Source organism: Coenobita brevimanus, chromosome 23 (assembly GCF_032717465.1).
Source record: "Coenobita brevimanus isolate Jiangsu-jjx chromosome 23, ASM3271746v2, whole genome shotgun sequence".
Classification (NCBI taxonomy): Eukaryota; Metazoa; Arthropoda; class Malacostraca; order Decapoda; family Coenobitidae; genus Coenobita; species Coenobita brevimanus.
The window spans coordinates 74,949,298-74,972,265 of NC_136976.1; the positions used below are offsets into that span (position 1 = coordinate 74,949,298).

The 22,968-nt window shown below is 42.1% G+C and overlaps 1 protein-coding gene across 1 annotated transcript; it reads left to right on the forward strand.

Moving 5' to 3' along the window:
* The first annotated feature begins 360 nt into the window (after positions 1 to 360).
* twy (fas-binding factor 1 twitchy) lies at positions 361 to 18,488 on the forward strand. The gene is made up of 18 exons (XM_080267089.1): positions 361 to 441; positions 993 to 1,161; positions 2,177 to 2,257; positions 3,007 to 3,962; positions 6,566 to 6,773; positions 7,493 to 7,685; positions 7,949 to 8,069; positions 8,788 to 8,894; positions 9,271 to 9,379; positions 10,743 to 10,948; positions 12,206 to 12,323; positions 13,558 to 13,689; positions 14,647 to 14,736; positions 15,696 to 15,872; positions 16,114 to 16,269; positions 16,458 to 16,634; positions 17,044 to 17,241; positions 18,378 to 18,488. Exons 1-18 carry the CDS (start codon positions 361 to 363, stop codon positions 18,486 to 18,488), a joined length of 3,390 nt encoding a protein of 1,129 aa, XP_080123215.1.
* The last annotated feature ends 4,480 nt before the right edge of the window (positions 18,489 to 22,968 follow it).

Consider the following 22,968-nt stretch of genomic DNA (forward strand, 5'->3'; position numbering starts at 1 on the left):
ATGAGAGGCCTTTTCTAAAGTGAATGAAATATATAGTCTGGAAGTAGCAGGAATAAACTGAAAAGGGAGTCACCAGGATTAAAGGGCTTAATCTGCCTATCACATTGAGTTAGTCACACAGTAATGAAGGACTGTTTTTTGTTTGGGTGTGGTGGTGAGGAGAGATGCCTTCATGTGGTGGCTGTGATATAACCAAGCAACCCTGCTGTCTGAATATACAAACATCCCTCAACTCTCTCCCTGTCCCATCAGAAGAGGCTGGCAGACTGCAGGAGGAGGGGAACTTTAGCCTGCTATTTCAGCTGCTACTGTTGTTTCAGGTGTTGACTTATGTGAAAGCTAATAACAGCAGTTGCTATCATGAGTGACCTGGAGTTCAGTGCCTCTGATTCTGAGCCCGTGTCAGATGTCAACCCAGAGGAGATGGCTCGCCTGATGGCGGTATGTTTATTTTGTGTGTGTGTGTGTGTGTGTGTTTGTGTTTCTGATACAGGACTTTGCATACGGAAGGTCAGGTATGAGAAAATGGCAATGTTACTGTCAAGTTTTTCTCATTTCAGTTTGTTTCAGTTAACATTGTTTCAGTAGTAAGTTGCTGATAAACTGATCCCTGTTTTCACTTAAAGCTGTGTGTGATTCAGTTGGTTTGAAGTTAGAAGTGAGTGTACTTGTTCATTTAACCATCAGCCATATGCTAAAAGCATGTGTTACAGAAAATTGTATAATTTATGGTATGGTAGTATTTTGTTTGCTTATATCTTCAACTTTATGTGAGGATTGGTAAGTGGTAACAGCCAATCCCATTTTAACTCCGTGAAGGTGTAGGAGCCTGAGGCAAGGCTACTGCAGTCCAGTACTCTAATGCCAGGTGGCCAACCTACTCCCTTGTTGGCATAATGTGATGGAAAATCCTCCAATCACCTCCTTGGGATCAAACTTGTGCAAGGCCCTCACTCCAGCTGGGGCCTTCTAACCACTTTCTCTACTGGCAGGACATAGATCAGATGGACAATGATCTCTTCAAGTCCAGCCTCAAGTCATCAGGTGGAGGGAGTGGAGGAGCTGGGGCTGCTAGCAAAGAGGGCAATAAGAAAGTCACCTTCAGGGAGAGTTCTAAGACAGGTGAAGAGCCTGCCAAACCTTCAAATGATGATGATGATGGTAAGTAATTTGTTGTTGTTATTGCTGTTGCCTTAGACTCAACTTGAGATAAGTAATTTAGATGCAACAGTAGACTTTAGTACTGTACTGTATTGATTGTTTTTTTATATGATACTGAAATGTGCTGTTCATGACTGTACTGGATAGCAGCCTTCATTTTGTTTCATTTATAAAGGCTTGCATGTGTTGGCCTTGGCCATCTAATGTCAGCTCTCCATACTGCTTGATCCCTGGCAGACTCCCTATTCGGTTGCATATCCCTGAGGTCACACTCTTCCCAGGTCTTTTTCGGTCTGTCTCGTGCAACCCTACCCCAAACATTAATACTTCTCATTTTCTGCACCCAGTTGTCATCCCCCATTCTCTCCACATGCTGAAACCATCTCAACGTACCTCTCCTCATCACAACGCCAATATATTCCAGTCCCATCCTTGGAGAGTATTGCAGCCTTCTTTTCAGTTATCCCTGGATAGCTGTATTGAATTAGAGTATAGCACCTTATCCCATGTTTTATTTTTTTTAAATAAAAGAACAGAGGAAGGAAAAACAAATGAATTAAAAAATAATCATTTGCTAGTACTACACAGTTGTTATTGTTTTTACTGTTGTTGTTGTTACTGTTGGTAGTGGTGATGGTAACACCATGCTGATCTGAATGTGAACCTGATGGACTGATGTTGCCCCTCTCCTAAAGTCCACCAGTTTTTTTTGGGGGGATAGGGAGGGAGTTGAGGAAAGTTCAAATATGGTAACTGGGCACCCCATTCACCTGGTTATATTGGTGCCAGCATGTAAATGTTTGCAGTTCCAGAAAAAAATGATCTGATTGTCGGTTAAGTAGTAGATAGGTGAAAGATAAGGAAGAGGAAGGCGAACATATAAGAAGAAAGTACAGTAGCTTGAAAGTGTTTCTGCCACAGCCAACTGCTTAAAAAATTCTCAGGAGGGGCATGGCATTAGAGATGATGATGATTATTTGATGCAACATTTATATGTATTTTCATCTTATTACAGATTGGGATGCAGATGACCTTTTATACTCAGATGAAGACTCCAGACCTCAAAAGCCACAGCCAAAACCTGCCAAATCTTCAGGTAGACTTTCACATAGCCAGTCTGACATGTTATATATTTTTTTTTTATTGTCTTGTCATGGTATATATCCCACAGGTTTTTATGATTTGTGTGTGTGTGTGTGTGTGTGTGTGTGTGTGTGTGTGTTGTGTGCATGTGTGTGTGTGTGTGTGTGTGTGTGTGTGTGTGTGTGTGTGTAAAACAGGGATATGATGATGATGATGCAAAATAGTCCCACCTCACTAATGTTCATTGAATGTTAGTCTGCCAGCATTGACACAAGCAATATTTGCTGGTGCCAGAGTAGTAGTAAAGAAAAAATTGAATTACAGTATTAGCAGTAGTAGTTGCAACCTCAGAATCATTTGGACATGACTGGATTACAGGAAAATAGTGCTGCATTCCACCATTCTCATTTTGGGAGGTATGAGAGGGAGGGGGAGCTAGCTAAGGAATATTTGTGCATCTGGGCTGGGCGTTCATCTATCATCAGTGCCGATGCAGGAAGGCATTGGTGCCAAAGGAACGTTATTGGATGAAAGCTAAGTGATTTATTTTCAAGAACTTATTATTTAGATTTCACTTGGTAGAACCACTGAAAGCTGGCAGACTCTGAGGCACAGAAATCCCACTCTACTTTGTCAGTCACAGTGTGTGTATCTCTTAAGATTTTATTGTGCTGTAACTTTGTATTGTACCAGGTATTTGTGCATTAATATGTGATCTTTGTGTACATATTAAAAAGTTATCTTTATGCTGTATTCTTTCAGGTACATCTCCTTCACCAGGAAAAGATGGCGTAGCAAGTGAAAAGGAAAGAGAAAAAATGACAGACCCTGCTGAGAAGGTTGGTGTGAAACCAGGACAGCCCTCAATCATCATTAAAAATCCAGAGACAAAAAAGTCCCCTAATTCTGTCACACCTAAAAGGGATAAATCAAAATTAATGGATGAATTATTCGGTGGGGAAGATGACTCAAAGTCCAGTAAGCCCAGTCCTGGGAAAGAGAAGGTGGGAATGGGAAGAAAGACTGAAACCAAACAAACAAGAGGGCGAGGCAAAGATGATGTGACATTTGACGATGATGGTGATGACTTACTTGGGGACCTGGGTGATGTGCCTAAGAAAGTGGCCAGTTCTCCAAAGGGTGATAATTTCCTAAGCAGCCTACTGGTTAAAAGTCCTTCTGTGGCAGTCACCAAACGGGAGAAGCCGGCTGACTTTGTGTTGGATGAGAAGTACAAGAATCTGGGGAAGAGTGAGGGTGGGAATAAGGATAGCCTAGGAAGTTACATGCCCTCAGCTAAGGCCACCAGCCCACGCAGGTCACCTGGGATGCCATCATCTGATAACAATGCCGACTTTGACCATTTTGATTCCGAGCCTAGAAAACGCAACCCTCGCTCAGCAGCACCCAAGAAACCTTTTGACTTGGATGATGATGACATTCTTGGCAATCTTCGTTCCCGCAGAGGTGTAAGAAAGGAGATTCCCCAGCCTGAATTGGCTTCAGAGGCCAAGAAACCATCTCCCACAAAAGCAGGAAAGAAAGATGATTGGCTGTTTGGTAGTCCAGAGAAGCCAGTGTCAGACACTAAGAAAACGTCTGAAAATACAACACCAACCTCAGGAAAACAGGAAAATAAGACAAGTGAGAAAGACGATTGGTTGGGAAGCCTTTTATTAAGCAACAAGAAAACCCACAAAGCTGAGGACTCCCCATTGGTAAGAAATGTGCCTATTATTCACTATACTCATATTGTCCACTTTAACTTGGCCTAAAATAACCATCTCTTCATGTTGAATGCTGAGCTTTAACTATGGATTAGTGCTAACGTATGGTGTTTGTCATGAATATTGTTATGGAAAAAATGTAGTTCCGTAGTCATAGTATTGCCATATTCTTCTAATCTGCTGTCTGACTCAAACTGCAAAATTATGAAACTTTCTGCCAAGGTAAATAGGTATACTTATTTGGGGGGTATTAATTTGTGCTCAGAATGGAAACCTCATAATGGATATGTTGTATTAAAATAATGCTGATGAAGCAGTCTTACCAGTCACTCAGCATAGCTTCATAGGGAATAATGTAAGATTCCTGGTGTACATTACACTGAGCGACAAGCCAAATGGTTTCTTGTATACCAGGAAACAATTTACTATCCTGGGTGGTAACCATATAACCAAATTATGGTGCTTGGTGGTTTAGTGGGTAATTAAGGTGCTCCAATCGGATTGAGCCTATGTAGGTTTGTATCCAAGGGGTGGTTGGGGTTTATTGCTCATGTAATACCACTCAGGCATGAGTGAGGCTGGTCCCTCTCATCTTTAATGTCAGGACCAACTTGCCTGGCCTCAGGCTCCTATGCTTCTTATAGGGCAACATAGGATTGGATGATGGATGGATGGATACTTTAGAGTACTATGCTGTATTTTATTCTTATCTTTGTACGTGTTAAATAACTGATGCTGTAGCATCTCTGCTGGGTAACCATGATAGGAAGATCTTCACACTGCTGTATCCCATCACCTTCCTCTGTTACCATCATCATCATCATCACCATCATAATCATCATCATCATCATCATTATCATCATCATAATATCATCATCATCATCATCATCATCATCATGTGGACCTACATTCCCACCCTAGGGCAGGGTGAGGAGTAGCAACGGCCAGACAGCCAAAGTTTGCCCAGTTCAATGGGCCACGCTTCCATTCACTTAACATTCAAGCCCTCAAAATCCGGGCTTCATCAGATAAGCCAAGAAAATTTCACCACGTTCTGTAGCTTCACGTGCACCTCTCTGATAAAGCCAATCCAAATGCTGTCACAGTAAAAAGGGGTGCCAGATCCCTGGGTATGCACTTCTCCACACAAAATTCATCCATCCAGCTTGGTCTCTTGTCAGTCCCTTAGCCTCACCAACTTCTATACCTCTTTTCGTCAACACACTCATCCACCATATCCCCACCACCTTCTTCTTGGCCTACCTCACCTCTTCCCTCCTTCAGATTCACTCACATATACCTTTTTCACCACTCTGTTGTCATCCATTCTCTCCACATGATCATACCATCTCAATACACTCTCTTCGATTCTGGTATCCACAGACTTCCTTACTCTGCAGCTTTCACAAATCACATTATTCCATATCCTATCCCCTCTCTGTACTCCACATATGATCCTCAGCAATCCCATCTCCACTGCTCTTAGTCTTGACTTTTCATTTTCATGCCACACCATAGTCTCAAATCCTTATGTTAAGTTATCACTGACACTCCTTCATGTAAGCCTCGCGCTGCTGCAACACTCAAGTCCCTATTTCTTATCATGGCCTTCATAGCACCAGCTTCATTCCTTCCCTGTGTCACTCTACATTCCACTTCTTTTGCACATTTTCCTCTCATTTTTATCACTGTACTCTTACCAATTCCAGTTTCTCTCCATTCACTGTAACACCACACTGGGAGTCACTTTCTCTCTCGATTACCATCACTATACTCTTTTCTACATTTACTTTCAAGGCACGATGCTCACAGACATCAGCCAAACTCTGCATTAGTCTACCAAGCTTTACTCTACCATAAATGCCATCAACACCTTATTGTCCTTCTCAAAAGCCTTCTCCACTATCCGTCTCACTGCAAATATTTGATCCACACATCCTCTGCTACTTTATTACCACCACTAAATATTGTACAACTCACAAACAACAACTCCATCATCACTGACATACAGATACTCTATACCCCTCATACTGCACTGCATTAACTCACCTTATTCCCCTCACTCTCACAGCAGAGACAGTATTCATTCATATCCAGTCCTGTACTGTTGCAACAGGAATGTAGAATAATTTTAACCATACTCTTTTCATCTTAACTTAGATATTCATCACCTTGCACTTATTGTATGCAACTTAATGGCCAGTATAGATAATATTATGGCTCTCCTTTCTTTTTACAGCACCTCTTTGTGGCTTGCATCATATTCTAGTGTTAATCTCTTTAAAGTACAGCATTCAAGATGGAGAGATGACAGTTTTAGACCAGGCTAGTGTAAAAACAATAAACTGAGCTTTTGGAGTACCATTTGAGTCTGGTGACATCTTTATTTGGTATATTTATGGTACCTCCAGTTGATTTTCATCCCCTTAGGAGAGCCTTGTTGTAATCAGGGGGTGCATGACTACTGCATTATGTCTAATCCCTCCAGTCTGAACTTTTACAAGTCTTTTGAGCTGAATAACTTAGTTATCTTGAGACAGCAAGAATAAAATGGGAAATATGTCATTGAACTGAAAGTGTTAATTTCAATTTAGGGTGCATCCTCAGAAGACTCTGCAAATTTGAGACATCAGAGTTCAGGTGCCTCCCCAGGACGTCCAGGTTCATCCCCAAGCATTGGCCAGCCCCCCAGTGCTGTGACTGAGGCCTCACTGAGTGGTCCACTAGCTAATGTGGCCAGGCCAGGAACAAGGGTAACTGCTGAAGTCCATTCAGCTCCTCCTGTTGGCAGAACACCACAAGGTATGTTTGTTAGTTTGAAAGAAATACACACATTCCTATTGCATTCCATTAGTGGTATCACAGTGCAGTAAATATATAATGATCCATAGTTTTGTTGATTATCATTATCATTATATCAAGGTGCAAGATAAGGATGCATTTATATGGTGGCACTGCTATAACAAGGCAGCTCCACTGCCAGGTATACTGTCCAAATATACATCAGCTTATCCCCCAAAAGGTGGATGGTGAACTGCAGAAGGGTAGCTCTAGTCTGCAGTCCACTGGGTTCACATTTCGGATGAGCCTGGAGTCATAAGAAACAGCCATTTGCCTCTTGGATCTTCCTTTCTCTTATCAGTCATGTTCCCCAGAGAGATGGAAGTCGTGCAATAGATCTTACAGTCTCATGTGACCGTGGCATATTGTTTTGGGTTTATACAGTATTGTTAATCCATGATTAAGATAATCAATAATTCATTCTTTGTAATTTGATGGGGATTTTTGTCCTTCTCTAGCTTATTCCCCATAGCTCAGTGACAGAATAAGACATTACTTGGGCTGTGTATACCAACCATATAACTTCTTCATAACTCATACTGTTTATTTTTGTTAATCCCTTGGTACAACACAACATTCAAACTGGAAGGATGAAAATTTTTATATAGTTAACTTGAACAGAGTGTAGTTGTGTATGTAGTGAAATGCAGTATGTATCTATAGGCTATACACTATTGCAGTGGATGTACCTAACCCGCTGATGCAGCAGTCAAGAGGTGAGGGTGTGGGTATGGTGATGGCAGCACAGGAGCAGCAGCAGCAGCAGCGGCAACTGGAGCTTCAGATGACACAGCAGCTGCAGCAGCAACAGCAGCTCTTGGCAGAGGTCATGAAGAAACAAATGGAGGCTGCTGAGACGAGGTACAAGGATACTTAAAATATAAGAACCTGGTCCTGGATACTACCTTTACAGAACTTTACTTTCAGTGCATTAAGAAAGGGTGGTAGAATAGTATAAATTGTTGAGAAACGTTGAGAAGGCAGAATGGTGTAAAGGAACGTAGTGATGGCTGGGAGAATAAAATCAGAAATATATCCTGAAAGGGATTAGGCTGCTTACAGTGTTGTGCCGCATTTGAATATTCATGCATTCCTTCAGCCATATTGAATATAACAGCAGTTTCTGTATTTTGCAGGTATCAGGAGAACTTGCTGGCACTACAGCAGCAACAGCAGCAACTGACCCATATCACACCAGTCATAACCACAGTAGCACCTACATCCATCACACCCCCAGACTCCACTAAGAGTTTAGAGGTAGGTTTCTAAATGCTGTGTGTTTCGTTTATAAATGTAACTGCCTGTGCACATTTACATCAGTCCACTAAGCCAGGGAATTTTTTTTTTTTTTTTTTTTTTTTTTTTTTTTGCTACCTTGAGATGAATTTAACGAAGTTATGAGAGGCTTTAGTATGTGGGGTCTTTCCTAAGTTCAGTAAAGCTGTCTAGTGGCAGCAAAAATAGACTTAGGGAACATCAGCCAGATTCATAGGGTTAATTGCCTTACTGTACCCATACCTTCTGCCCATTATGGTGTCAGTTGGCTCTTTATCATTGCAAGTTTTGAACCACTTCAATCTCATGATGTGTCTCATTTATATCTTGCTCTCTCTAGATCATTTTCTTCAACTTTGGAGTGACTTTTCAAGCTGGAAAAGTTGGATATAGCTCTCATTTGCTCCTTTAATACCAGAGGTTTCCTCAAAGCTGAGGAAAATCATGTGGAAACAGCAAGAACAGTTCAGTAAAACATGTCACTGGATTGAAGAGGTTAATAGCTGTTGTAGGAGACCGTACTTTGGAAGGCATCTATTGGGTGAAAATAGCTGACCAGTGCAAACATGTAAAACTGCCTCTCAAAATGCTTGCTTATGCTTGATGTGTAAAATTGCTTCTCAGAGTATTTTTTAAGATGGTTTGATGGTTTTTATGATTCAGTGTATCAAATTGAACAAGACTGGTTATGCTTCCTGAGGTTGAGCTAAAGACTGCAGAGATGGAGGTAGCAAGATTGAAGGCAGAGCTGGAGGTGGTGCGAAGACAACACACGGAGGAGGTGGCCATGTTGGAGGACGCACACAAGTGAGTGATGTTGCTGCTCTTATTACACCTTTCTTACTTTGGATGTGACATGTATATTAAACATCATCTTATCAGATATATGTCCAAGACACAGGAGTAGAAAGTAGAGGGATGGGGATCACGGGACCTGCTAGGAACTGTAGGTGATTTGTTTCACCTGACAGAATTAGAGCTCTCTCACAACTTGAATACTAGGTCTTTGTTGCATCATGTTCATTGGCCTTAGGTATGAGGCAGGAATGAGTCTTCATGGTTACTAGTCAATCAGCTGAGCTCTTCAGTCTGACTACTGTTGGCCATCAACTGAGGTAAAAGGGGTTAGGAATCTTTGTCAGGTTAAAGTAAATGTGCTGTAGCCATACAGCTTACCCAACAGGAGGAAACTTGAGGTGGAGCGTGAGGTGTGGGGTCGTGTGGAGTGTCGGCTGAGGGAGGAGAGAGATGGTTTGGTGACAGACTTCCATGCCAAGGTGGCCAGCTTGCAGGTCTGTTGGTGAACAAGGAATGTATCTAAATAGTTTCTCTTACTTTCGTGTCTTCTTGTAATGGCTACATTTTTGTTTCCTAGAATGTATGGTATGCATACAGTAAATCTTTGTATTAAATCTTTTTTGTTATGTTCTATGTGGTTACTGTACAGTAAATTACAGAAAAATTGCGTGTTAACTTCCAGAGTTCAATGATTTTTTATTTTATTGTTGTTGCCCCCAGTTTCACCTGAGTTTAAGGTACTGTTATGATGTTTTACTTTATATTACATGTAAAATTTTATTTTCAGGCTTTGAAAATACTGTATTTATGTTTGAGTAGGCACGGTAATGGTAATGCTTAGCTGGATTTGCTTGTAAGATGTGATATCTGTAACTGTATGCATTATGTATATCCAAAGTATTTCATTTCAGGACTGAACCTTGCTGGGAGAGAGAGAGTGACAGATTTTAACTCTTCCCCATTTTGATGAAGTCTAAAATAGGGAAGGGGTGTTTATAAGAAGAGTGCTAAATGGGAAAATTAGAATGTTGTAAGGATTATCCACTCACTCGATGTAGTGCTGCCATCAGGTGGCTGCCCTTTCCTCTCTTTCTTCCTTCTTTCCTTCTTTCTTTCCTCTTCTTTCCATATTTCTTTCCTCTTCCTTCATTCTATGGGTAACTGTACACTGAGCAACAAGCCAATTGGTTTCCTGTTCACCAGGAAACCATTGACTATGCTGGGTGGTAACCATAGAAGCAAATTATGGTGCATGGTGGTTTAGTGGGTAATTGAGTTGCTCCAACCAGATTAAGCTGGTGTAGAAGCGTTGTGGTGTGGATGTGGATGTGATAGGAAGCGTTAGGAGAAACACACTGAGGTGGTTTGGCCATGAGGAGAGGATGGAGGGTGAGAGACTGACGAGGAGAGTGTATGTGGGTGAGGCGGAGGGGGCGAGAGGCAGGAGGAGGCCGAGAATGAGATGGAGGGATGGGGTGGAGAGGTATATGAGAGAGGGGTGTGTGAAATGGGAGCAGGGCAGTGAAATGGTGGGGGACAGGGCGACGTGGAGGCGATTTGTTTGTGGCCACCCCATACAGGACTGAGGCATCTGGTAATAGATAGATAGATAGATAGGTTAATATCCAAGGGGTGGTTGGGGTTTATTGCTCACGTAATGCCACTCAGGGATGAGTGAGGCTGGTCACTGTCATCTTCAATGTCAAGACCAGCTTGCCTGGCCCCGGGCTTCTATGCTCCTCATGGGGCAACACAGGATTAGATGATGTATGTATGTGCATGTATGTAAGGATTATGTTTGTGTGTGTATCTTTGCTTGTGATTTATGTACTTCAGAATAATCTGCCATTTGAACAGGAGGAAAAGGAGCAGTTGGGGTCATCATATGAGAGGCAGCTGGCAGGGGTGCGTGCTGAGTGGGAGGGTGCGGTGGAGCGAACAAAGGAGCTATATGCCGGTTTGGCCACAAGGATGAAGGAGGAGCATGAGGTGGCACTGGAGAGATTCACGCACCTTAAAGAGCTGGAATTGAAGGCTGCACTCTCAGCCTCTGGACATGTCAGGTAAGGTATCCAATATCATTGAGAGAGTGGATTTAGGACATTCAAGAATCCTATGTGAAGTATTGTATAATTCCCAGTATGCTATTTTTCAGCTCATATAACTACATTTTATTAGCATTTATGTTATTCTGCTGTACAGTTTTAATGTCATTAATAACCTGTGCTCGTTAAGCTTATTTTAATGTGCAAACCAAATGCTGATTTTTAAAAAAAAAAGTAGTATTATCTTGATTGTTTATGTAATTTGGTTTAATTATTTGTAAGTTAGGCAGTCTGTCAAAGAGTGAGAGAACAAGAGATGTGCAAAGGATAGATCTGCATAGAGACTCTTCCATCTTCATCACTTCCTGTGGAGTCCCATACAGTGAGCAGTACATGAGTGAGATCAATAGAGAAGCACTGTGAAAGACCAATTATCACCAGCATCTACCAAACAAGTGGTTGAGTGAAGCAGGAAAAGAGACTGTCTGTCTATCTATCTATTGCCAGATGCCTTAATCCCATAAGGGGTGGCCATAAACAAATCACCTCCATGTCACCCAGTCCCCCGTCATTTCACTGCCTGCTCCCAGCTCACACACCCCTCTCTCATATACCTCTCCACTCCATCCCTTCATCTCATCCTTGGTCTCCCCCTCCCTCTCCCCCCTTCCACCTCACTCACATACACTCTCCTCATTAGTCTCTCACTCTCCATCCTCTCCACATGGCAAAAGCACCTCAGTGTATTTCTTCTAATGCTTTCTGTCACATCCACATCCACACCACAATGCTTCTTCATACCCTCATGTGTCAGTCTGTGTCTCCGTGTAGCTCTACATGCTCCTCAAATGACTCATTTCTACTGCTCTCACTCTTGATTTATGTCCTTCCAGTAAGGTCCAAGCTTCACACACACACACACACACACACACAGGAAAAGGGATGTACAGTATTTTGCAAGGAAATGGAGTGTGTTTCACAGTGCTTTAAATTTTTCATGTGAATTAATTTAGCCACATAATGAAATTGTGCCTGCTGTGATGATATATGCACAACTGTTTCGGCCAGACTTGGTTCCTCGTCAGGGATGAACAAGTATTTGTGTATACAATGTTCAGTATGATATATGGTGCGATGGGGAGAGGGGAGGGTGAGAGGGAGAGAATGAAGTAGTGGGTATAATGTACTGTTGCCTCACTGTAAACAGAATTTCATTATGTGGGTGTTATTCATCCAGCCAGGAAATGAGGGTTTAAGTGGATGTTTGGTTTGCAGGGAAGCAGAAGCTGTAATGACCCAGCTGGAGAGCAACACCAGTAATCTATCCCAGCTCACTGCTGTTGTCAACACCCAACATGATTCAGCCTTAGAAATGACACAGAGGGCTCTCAAGGTAACTATCTGTCTATCTATCTATTGCCAGACGCCTCAATCCCGTTTGGGGTGGCCACAAACAAATCGCCTCCAAGTCGCCCTGTCCCCCGCCATTTCACTGCCCTGCTTCCAACTCACACCCCCCTCTCTCATATACCTCTCCACCCCATCCTTCCATCTCATCCTCGGCCTCCCCCTCCCTCTTCCCCCTTCCACCTCACTCACATACACTCTCTTCGTCAGTCTTTCGCCCTCCATCCTCTCCAAATGGCCAAACCATCTCAGTGTGTTCCTCATAACGCATCCTATCACATCCACATCCACACCACAACGCTCCTTTATATCCTCATTCGTCAGCCTGTCTCTCCATGTGACTCCACAGGCTCCTCTTAAATAACTCATTTCCACTGCTCTCACTCTTGACTTGTGTTCTTCCAACAACGTCCAAGCTTCACTTCCATACGTTAGAGTTGGTATCACAATACTGTACTGTCATGTAGTAACCTTTTCACTTCCATGCTCACTTCCCTGTTTCTTATCACTGCTTTCAAAGAACCAGCAACCTTTCTTCCCTGCTGTACCCTTTCAAGCACTTCACCCTCCAAACCTCCATCCTTACTCATCACACTACCCAAGTACTTAAACGTACTCACATTTTCCAATTCCTCACCATCCAACCTCGCTGTACATTCAGTGACTTCACTTCTCTCAAAGACCATCACTTTACTCTTCCCTACATTCACCTTTAGATTCCGTTTCTTACACACTCTCCCAAACTCATCCACCAAGCCTTGCAGCTCCCCTTCATCGTCACTCAACAACACAGTATCATCTGCAAACAACAGTACAGGGAGTTTCCAAACACTATCCTCTCTCAAGGTAACATAAATAGAAAAAGTATTGCAGCCCAGAGGTTAGAGAAACTTGAGCCTAATAGAAATTTCTCCATATGTCTTAGTACTGTATTTGAGAAACATTCTTGCACTTCCTGTTTGTTTATAAGTTGATCCTTTTGCTGTAGTAAGTGGGTTGCTACATACCCTATTCTGCCAAGAAGGCATTCTGCCTTAGATACATTTTCATCAGTGTATCTCACCTTGCATTTTTGTAATTATTCCTCCTTAGCTTTCAGTGACAGTGTTTCCCAGAACATTGGCTTTTACTGTATTGCAGATAAAGAATCTGGATAATAAAAATAATTTACTAATTGGTATATAAAAAATCCAAACAAAAATATAGAATTGCACCGACAGCTGAAGGAGAAGCAGCTACAAGACTCTGAGAATGAGCTGGCAGCATCACGTGCAGAAATGGAAAGTGAGAGGGCCCGACTGAATACACTTATACAGCGCCTGGAGAATGCACTCACTTTGCAGGGGTCAGAGGTAATGGTGGCAGTTTAACCCTGTTGTTCTTAAGCAGTAGTCAAAAGGTTTGCTGAAGGAAGTATCTCTTGTATACCCAATTTTCCACATTCAGCAGACAGTGTAGTTTCATGAAATAGGTCCTATACTGTTAATAATAATGCTGTAGTATTGTGATTTCAAGAAACCTGCCATTTAATAAGGTCCTTCTGTAGTACTGCGATTCCAAGAGACGTGTAGCCCTAACACACTTCGTGATCATACTGTAGTTTTGTGATATCAAGAAATATTGACCTTATCTTTGCGGTTCAAACAGTCTTTTACAAGCTGAATAAAATTATCTTGAGTCAGGAAGAACACACTTAAGATAATGTAATCAGAGTCAAGGAGTTAATTAAGCATACTCATCATCCATTCACTCAACATCCAATCCAGTGTCGCCCCATGAGGAGCATAGGATCCTGGGGATAGGCAAGTTGGTCCTGATAATTAAGATGAGAATGACCAGCCTCACTCATCCATGAGTGGCATCACCTGAGCAATAAACCCCAACCACCCCTTGGATATAAACCCGCACTGGCTCAGTCCGATTGGAGTGCCTTACTTACCCACCAAACCACCAGGTGCCATAATTTGGTTATATGTTTACCACAAAGCATAGTAAATGGTTTCATTGTGTACAGGAAACCATTTGGCCTGTCACTCAGTGTAGAGTCACCCGTAGACAGAAGGAAGAAGAAAGAATGAAGGAAAGAAAGACAGAAGAAGAATGAAGGAAAGAAGAGAGGAATGGGCAGGCACCCGAGAGTGGTGCTACATCGACTGAGTGAATGGTGAGGGCCCCCACCTACCTCTTGATCCATCCATCACCCAATCCCATATTGCCCCATGAGGAGTGTAGGAGCCCGGGGCTAGGCAGTTGGTCCTGACATTTAAGATGAGAGTGAACCTCATGATACATATCATTAACCTTATCAGGTTGAGAAGGAGCGGTGGAGGCTAGCACAGGAGAAGATGAAATTGGAGGTGGAGCGACATTCTCTCTCTGAAGAACGTAAACATTTGATGGTAAGTTGGTTGAGGTGTAGGTAGTCACTGTGGCTTCCCAGGTTAAGACCTTCAGGCAGGAGACCCACCGAATCACATGCAAGGCTCATTGAATCACATGCAACCATGACTTAATATTCAAGTTATGGAAGTGTCCCTGTTCCATCTGGTAAATACATACTGACTATAGTGATTGTGGGCTCTGGTTCCATTTCAGGCAATCCTTGTCATATGCTGGAAGTGCTTTCCAAAGTACTACAGTTTTTTCTAGACATTTCTTACCCTGAGTTGGAGAAAACTAGCAAATCAGCTTTGCAGATAACAGTGGATATTTAATGTTTTCATTCACCTTAGGATTACATTAATAAAATTGTGTGTAAGTAGTGAAATGAAAAAGTTTGAAATACCAGTGTGGCATCAGATTGAAGGGGAATATAGGCAATTTTTCTGCAGGTTACTGTAGACTTATAGCCAAAATAAAGATCATCATCATCATCATCATCATTCGGACTTCCCTTCCCACCCTCAGGCAGGGTGAGGAGTAGCAGTGTCCAGACAGCCTAAGTTTGCCCAATTCAGTGGGCAAAGTGACAACTAATATTGCATATCACTGAGTATACTTTGGAAGAGATTAGGCCCACTTACTGAAGTAAATTTTATTGTGAAGATTCTGTATCTTTATATATGGCATTTCTTGCATTTGAACAACCAATACCACTGTGATATAGCCCAGCACATACTTGTGTTGCTTCCCATACCACCAGGTATTTTTGTGTCAGTTTTCTAAGCTGCATCATGTTCCTTCTTACCTTTTCCTGGTAGTTTCAGCAGGAGGGCTTGGTTGGTAGAGGAGAGCTATTTCCTCTGGAACACATCCCTGTTTAAGTAGGGTAATTCATTTCATAATATCTTTTGGTATGTAACGTAGCATATAGACAGAGAAACAAAAAAATGGCCAGTTCTGAATATCTTTTGTACAGCTGAGTACAGAGACAGAGAGACAGAGCCTGGCCAGTGCCCGTGAAAGCCTCATGTCAGAGCACCGATCTCTGCTGCAGTCTGTGGCCCACCAGCGGCAAGATCTGGCAGCAAAGCAGGCAAAGATCAACGTTTGGGAGAGACAAAGCTCAGCCACTGGTTTTAAGGAAGATAGAATGGTGAGGAAGATGGTACTGTAATTTATATACTGTTCTGTATAGGCTATCAGGTTGTGATTACCACCCAATGTAGTAAACGATCTACTGATTAGCAGGAAATCATTTGGCTTGTCACTTGATGTAGAGTTACCAGAAGACAATACTACTGTACATTGAATGAGTGGATGGTAGGGGAAAAAAGTGACAATAATGGTGATAGTTTTTATTTTTTCAATGACTCATGCCCTTTTTTTTTTTTAAGGGTATATTGGAAACTGACAGTGGAGTTGGTGTGGTGAGAGAGGAGCAACGGCTGCGAGAGAGGCTGGCTGCAACCGCCCGACAGCAGGCTCATCTGAAGGAGGAGGAGGCCAGGCTGGACCATCTCGGAGTGCAGCTGGAACAGGAGAAAACAAAGGTGAGCTTGTCTGATCACCTTATACTGATAAGCAATGTTCAGTGTGACAAATTAGTTACACTTTGTGTGCATGCATGCATGTGTGTGTGTATCTGAAAAGAAACACAATATTTCTTAGTTAATTTTTGCCTCTGAGGAGTCAGGATTTTTAGATTGGATAAAAATTCTTAGTTTGCTTTGTCCTACAGGTGAGGCTAGAGAAGGAAATAGTCAGTAAGGAGCAGGCAGCACTGGCAAAGACCCAAACAGAAATAGATAGAGTGAGGGAGGAGCTGGAGAGGGAGCGAGCAGAGCAACAACATCGCCTGGCTCAGATCACCGCACAGACATGTGTGTTACATGCTCAGCAGGAGAAAATTGATGTGGTTAGTGCATGCATCATTGTCATCACTGTTATATATATTATAGTCATCATGATCATTTCAATTGTTGTTGTCTTTTAATCTTCTTCACAATAATCATCATCATAACAGTAACAGTAAAAGATTGATGATGTGAATTTCGGCATCAGTATGATCATCATGTTACTGTCAATTCAGCATTAACTGTGGCTGTTTGTATAGAGAAAATACTAGGTGCAGAACAGGGATCCAGTGTATTTAATGTTTCACTAATGTTGGGTTCTTCCTGAAGATGCCAGCTTTGCTCAGATGCCAAATAAACTGGGCTCCTCTTCTGCACTGGTGTTTTCTCTATAAAAAGGGGTCACCATGTGTGTGTGCATGTATGAATTCATGGGTATGTATGACAGGATGTTCTATATTGCCACCACAGGAGCAACAACGTCTACATGAGATACGGGAAGATGTGGTGCGGCTAACCCAGAAGGGGCTGTGTGTCAGGTGTCAGATATCAGGGGGTAGTAGGGAGGTGGTGGGGGCATCTTGGCTCACATCCACCACCGCCAGACTGCCAGGGGATGGAGGAGAAGGAATTACTGCTACTTCAGTCTCACATGACCCAGCTGGCAAGGTGAGCATGACTTCAGTTTTGACCACTCTCATAACCAGTTTCATACATATTGCATGTACAGATGTACTTACTGTCTGGTGAACTGGATCATATTCATGTAGCCTTAAAATTCAGAGGTATAACAAAAAATTACTTCTAGAATATGGTGATAGTTGAAGTATTATATAGAGCCATAGTATTGTGTTATTATGCCAGTTAGCTTCAGGAATTGGCTGCAAAAGGACAAATATTTTTGTCAGGATAAGGTGGATGAACCATAGTTAACCAAGTTGCTACAGTTAGATATGGCCCGTAAGGAATTAAAGTTGAGAGGTAAATGGGGTGTATTGCTCTCATGTTGCCATTCAGAGGTGAGACATTTGTCACTCTTCCCTTGGCTAAATGTCTGGATTAAGTAGTGTAGCTCTGATCCACTGCACTTTTGATGGAGAAATAAAAGCATGAGCCAGTGAAGTAAAATTAGTGGATAATTTATTGATGAAGTGTCACCTTTGTATTGAGGACTATTGGTGGAAGCAGAAGTAGAGGTATTTTACTAACAGTAACACCCATCCTTCTGAGGGTGGCATATAATTCTCTGTACTGTACCAAGAAAAATATAAAGGATAACACAAATTATCCCATTCAGAGTGATGGTAACCTCACATACTGTATATTTTTCTGGTTGCTTTAAGAGAGGAAACATCATAGGCTGAAAGGATGAAGAGGATATGCAGCTGTAAAAACTCTGAACTAATAATGACCATGAATTCTTTGTTCATGGTAATGCATCTTATATGCCACCCTGTAATGCCAGTGTTCTTCATTCAGGTTTAAATTTCACTTATATTATCACCCAGTAGACTCTCCTGTCAGCAATGTGACATGCATTTATAAAGAAAAAATATGTAAGGATGATCATGCCTGTGAGGTGGTGAGGATTGCAGGGCTTGATTGATAAGTGAGTGTATGGCCCGTTTTGTTGGGCGTGCCGTAGATTAATTTTCTCTCTCATTTTCTATTGAGTTTCTCCTTGCTCTCTGGACTCTACCTCATCCTATCCTTCTGCAGGACAAGAGGTTGGGATGATGATGATGATGATGATGATGATGACAATGACAATGATGATCTTACCCAGCTGATTGTGTCATTGGCAGGTTGACATGTCCCCAGCATCAGTGCTGGCGAGGTTGGCAGCCGCTCGACAACACCAGAATGCAGAGCGGGAGAAAAGACTCCTCCAGATATCAGCGCTTGAGTCGTTGTGATGTATGTTTATTCTAGTTTGTTTGGGCTCCCATGTCATTACAGTACAACGTCAGTTACCCTTATATGTACAGCATTTTGTGAAGGCTTTTGGATGTCTTATCCATTATTGCCTCTGTTTAGTATATTTACCAGTATTTATTATTTCCTTAGCCAAGGGATGCTGTTTATAGCAGCAGTAGTAGTAGTTGTTCCCTAGGCAGTCTGTCCGAACAGCCCCAAGTCGCTAAGGAAGGCCACAGCCAAGACCAGGCTTTCCCACAGAGCACTCAAGTAGTGTATGTTGTGTTGTTGGTGCAGGTGATTGTGTGCAGTGCAGTCTTCCATAATGTGTTTAATAGTATGAGGTTCTGTGTTGCATCCTGGACAGGCATCAGCAATGGAGTCAACCAGCCTCTTCTGATAACTGAAGGGGGCTGGATGATGTGCACATCTCAGTTTTCCCACATTCCTACACTCACTGCTTTCAGGATCCTACCTCACCTCATTTTTAGGTGCAAAAAAAGGCCAGGTTTATGATGATGATTATGATTGTATCCATCCATCCATCCATCATGCAATCCTGTGTTGCCCCATGAGGAGCGTAGGAGCCCGGTGCTTGGCAAGTTGGTCCTGACATTTAAGATGAGAAAGATTGTAGCATTAATTATTTATTAGAAGGGTTATTAATTTGTGAGAGGTATGAAAATAGAGAAAAAACAGCACATATTTGAACCAAGTGAATTGCTGGATGACCCATATTACTAGATGCTTTTAGTAACTTATACTTGTGTAGTTTCCATTTTGTTTAATTTTTTACCATTACTGTATTATTAATATTATTATCATTATTATTATTATTATTATTATTATTATTATTATTATTATTGGGGCACTCACCATCCACTCACTTGATGTAGTGCTGCTTTGGGTGTCTGCCCTTTCCTCTCTTCCATCCTTCCTGTTCTGTCTTTCTTTCCTTCATTCTTTCCTCATCCTTCTGCCCTGTGCCCCATCTTTCCTTCATTCATTCCTCTTCCTTCTGCCTGTGGGTGACTCTACAGTGAGTAACAAGCCAGATGGTTTCCTGTGCTCCAGGAAATCATTTACAATGCTGGGTGGTAATGATATAACCAAATTTTGGCACATGGTAGTTTAGTGGGTAATGACGGCGCTTTGATCAGATTGAGCCTGTGTAGGTTTATATCCAAGGGGTGGTTGGGGATTATTGCTCACATATTGCCACTCAGGGATGAGTGAGGCTGGTCACTCTCATCTTAAATGTTAGGACCAACTTGCCTAGACCCAGGCTTGTACGCTCATCATGGGACAACGTAGGATTGGATGATGAATGAATGAATGAATGAAAACAATAATCTGTGCATATAATTACATTATGGGGACTTGGTTATGTTGTAAATAGTTAAGATCCTTTATAAATATCAGGCACTTCTCCTGAGACTTAAAGGTGTTAGAAGTGTAAATCCATTTACTCCACTACCATCTGATAATTTTATTTAGTTTAAGAGATGCTTCATGTGGTAGGTGCGGGCGCTCACCATCCACTCACTCGATGTAGGGCTGGTCTCAAGTGTCTGCCCTTTCCTCTCCTCCCTCCATTCCTTCCTTCCTCTTCTGCCTTTCTTTACATCGTTCTTTCCACGTCCTTCTGCTTACGGGTGACTTTACACTCCCTCTTTTGTCTTTCTGTCCTTCATTCTTTCCTCTTCCTTCTGCCTGTGGGTGACTCAGCACTGAGTGACAAGCTGAATGGTTTTCTGTACACCAGGAAACCATTTACTACGTGTGGTGGTAACTACATAACCAAATTATCACACCTGTTGGTTTGGTGGGTAATTATGGTGTTCCAGTTGGATTAGCCAGTGAAGGTTTATATCCAAAGGGTGTTTGGGGTTATTGCTCATGTAATGCCACCCAAGGATGAGTGAGGCTGGTCATTCTAATCTTAAATGTCAGGACCAACTTGCCTTGCCCCGGCCTCCTACACTCCTCATGGGGCAACATAGGATTGGATGATGAATGGATGGATGGATACTTCAGCTTTTGTAGGAGTTCAAGAAGACTATATCTTACCTCTTCAGTTTAAAAAGTGTCCCCCATCACCATCATCCTCTCCTAAGTTCAATAAAATAATCGCATGGTAGGTAAGGAAGAGTAAAATTGAATAAGAAATCAGGTGAAAAGGTTAAGTTGCCAAGAGTTATCAAAACTATAAATCCAAGGCAAAGAGAAATGGAGAAAAGCAAGGAGGCAGTTAGCTTCCACTACAAAGAATCAAAGAACTGTCCATAAACTACAGAACAAAAACTAATGTCATAAATTCCTTTTCAGTTATCTAAAGCATTGGTGGAAGACAAAAAAGTATCGGTGGATGACAAAAAGACAACATTCTTTTCTGTTATCAATAAAATAATAATCATCATCATCATTCAGACCTTTCCCACCCCAAGGTGGGGTGAGGTAGAATACAGTAAAAACACAGTGCTGTTCAGTAAAATAAAACCATATGAAAATGAAACCGTATCAAACAAACCTTCCATTATCAATAAAATCTGTAGATAATAACAAGGAAGTAAACACCAAATCAAACTGAAGGATGTAAAAATAAGAGTTTTTAAAAGATCACACATAAAATCACATTAAAAATATCTGAAAGCCCTGCATCCCAACCTCACATTCTGTTTGAACGATGTGCATTTTTCATATATTTTATCTTTTTCAGGGTCATCAATTTTCCCTTCATAAAACCTGACTGCCTTACATTAGGCAAATTTTTAGATGAAACCCAAATCAGTTGGTTGTGTCCGGGGGTGTCAGTTCATTAAAAAGTAATTGGATGTGTGTGATACTGTGGTGATCTTTCTCAGTCAGACTATTAAAAATGTCATCAGCCACAGGGGGGTGAATGTAAACTTTTGCCCTAAAATCTTCTGTACGAGTCCAGAATTTCGGACAATATAGATTCAGTACGGGAGTGATATCAGCACATAACTCGGGACCATAACTCTTACAAGGAGAATTCAGATTTGGTGGGCAGCTTCTCTGCCACTGAGGCCTTGGCATAACTGGTTACCTCATAGATCATGGACTTGTTATTAACCATTACTGTTGATCACAACAGGAAATAGGTAAATACAGTAATGCACAAAAAACTTGAACTTACAACCTCAGTGTCATTAGCCAAGCAGTGTGTCAGTTATCCACTAGGAGTTGGCAGTTAACATGACACAGGTTCAGCAATAATTATGTATGGTACAAACTGTTCTGCAGTTACTCACAACTCCGTGGATTTTAAGAGAGAACTATCCTGTTCAGCTGATTTCTCCATTTGTATATACCATCAGCACTGCCATGGTTCCAATTTCTTAACATTTGCTACCACTTTGTACTTGATCTCTCTTGGCAGATTTTCACATTTTCAGTAGTGAGAGAGAGAGAGAGAGAGAAAGGGGGGAAAAGAAAGATTAAAGGAGGGATGGGGATGAGAAGGAGAGGTGGGAGGAGGGGAGGGGGGATGGGAGAGAGAGAGAGAGAGAGAAGGGGGGGAAGGGAAAGATTAAAGGGGGGGTGGGGATGGGAAGGAGAGGTGGAAGATAGAGAGGGGAGTAGGAAAGGGGAAAGAAAACGGAGAAAGAAGGAATGAGGGAGAAAGGGGAGGAAGAGAAAGGAAGGTAGGGGGGCAAGGGGAAAAGGAGAGAGAGAGGGGAGATGAGGGCCATTGCGTGTGCGTAGAGAGGGTGGGGTGAGGGGAGGGGAAGGCGAGATGAGGGGTGAAAGGGGATTGGGAGGTCAATGCGTATGGAGGGATTGGGAGGACAATGCGTACGGACAGAATGAGTGAAACAGAAGAGAGAGATAGAGAAATTATTTGAAAGATAAAGGGAAAAGGGGGAGGAGGGAGAGAAACAACGAAAGAAGGAAGGAAAGTGAGGGAGGGAGAGAGAGGGAGGGGGAAAATGGGAACAAAAGGAAAGAGGAAGACAAACAAAGAAGGAGTGTGATGGATGAATGAAGGAAGGACGGGCAGAGTAGATGGAGGGAGAGGAGGAAGATACGATGAGAGAGTAAAGAGAGGGAAGTTGTGAGGGTAAACGAACATAGGGAGGAAAAGGGGGAGAGGATGAGGGAAGTGAGAAGAGAATGGAAGCGAGAGAAAAGAAGAGAGGGCAGCTAAAGCAAAGGAGGGAAAGAAACAGAAGGAAAATAATGAGAAAGGAAGTTAATTTAGAAAAGAGAAGGACGGGCAGAGAAAAGTGAGGGAGGAAAGATGAGAGGGAGTTGGGAAATTGACACGTGAGGGAGAGAAGGAAGTGAAAAGGGGTGAAGAAAAATTAGAGAGGGCAATGAAATGAAGGAATATAGGGAGAAGAAAAGAGGGTGAAGTGAAAAAGAGAGGAGCGATCAAAGGCAAAGTGGTGGTAAAAAGAAGATGAAAGATAAGAGCTCTTGTGGCAAAAAAAGGGGGTGAGAAGAGAACAGTTT

What these genes read in the sequence shown, in the direction of transcription:
- twy (XM_080267089.1), top strand. Translation starts at nt 361, where the DNA reads ATGAGTGACCTGGAGTTCAGTGCCTCTGATTCTGAGCCCGTGTCAGAT. An exon ending in AAGAACGTAAACATTTGATG is followed by an intron (nt 14,737 to 15,695) that starts GTAAGTTGGTTG and finishes TCTTTTGTACAG; the next exon opens with CTGAGTACAGAGACAGAGAG. An exon ending in AGCAGGAGAAAATTGATGTG is followed by an intron (nt 16,635 to 17,043) that starts GTTAGTGCATGC and finishes TTGCCACCACAG; the next exon opens with GAGCAACAACGTCTACATGA.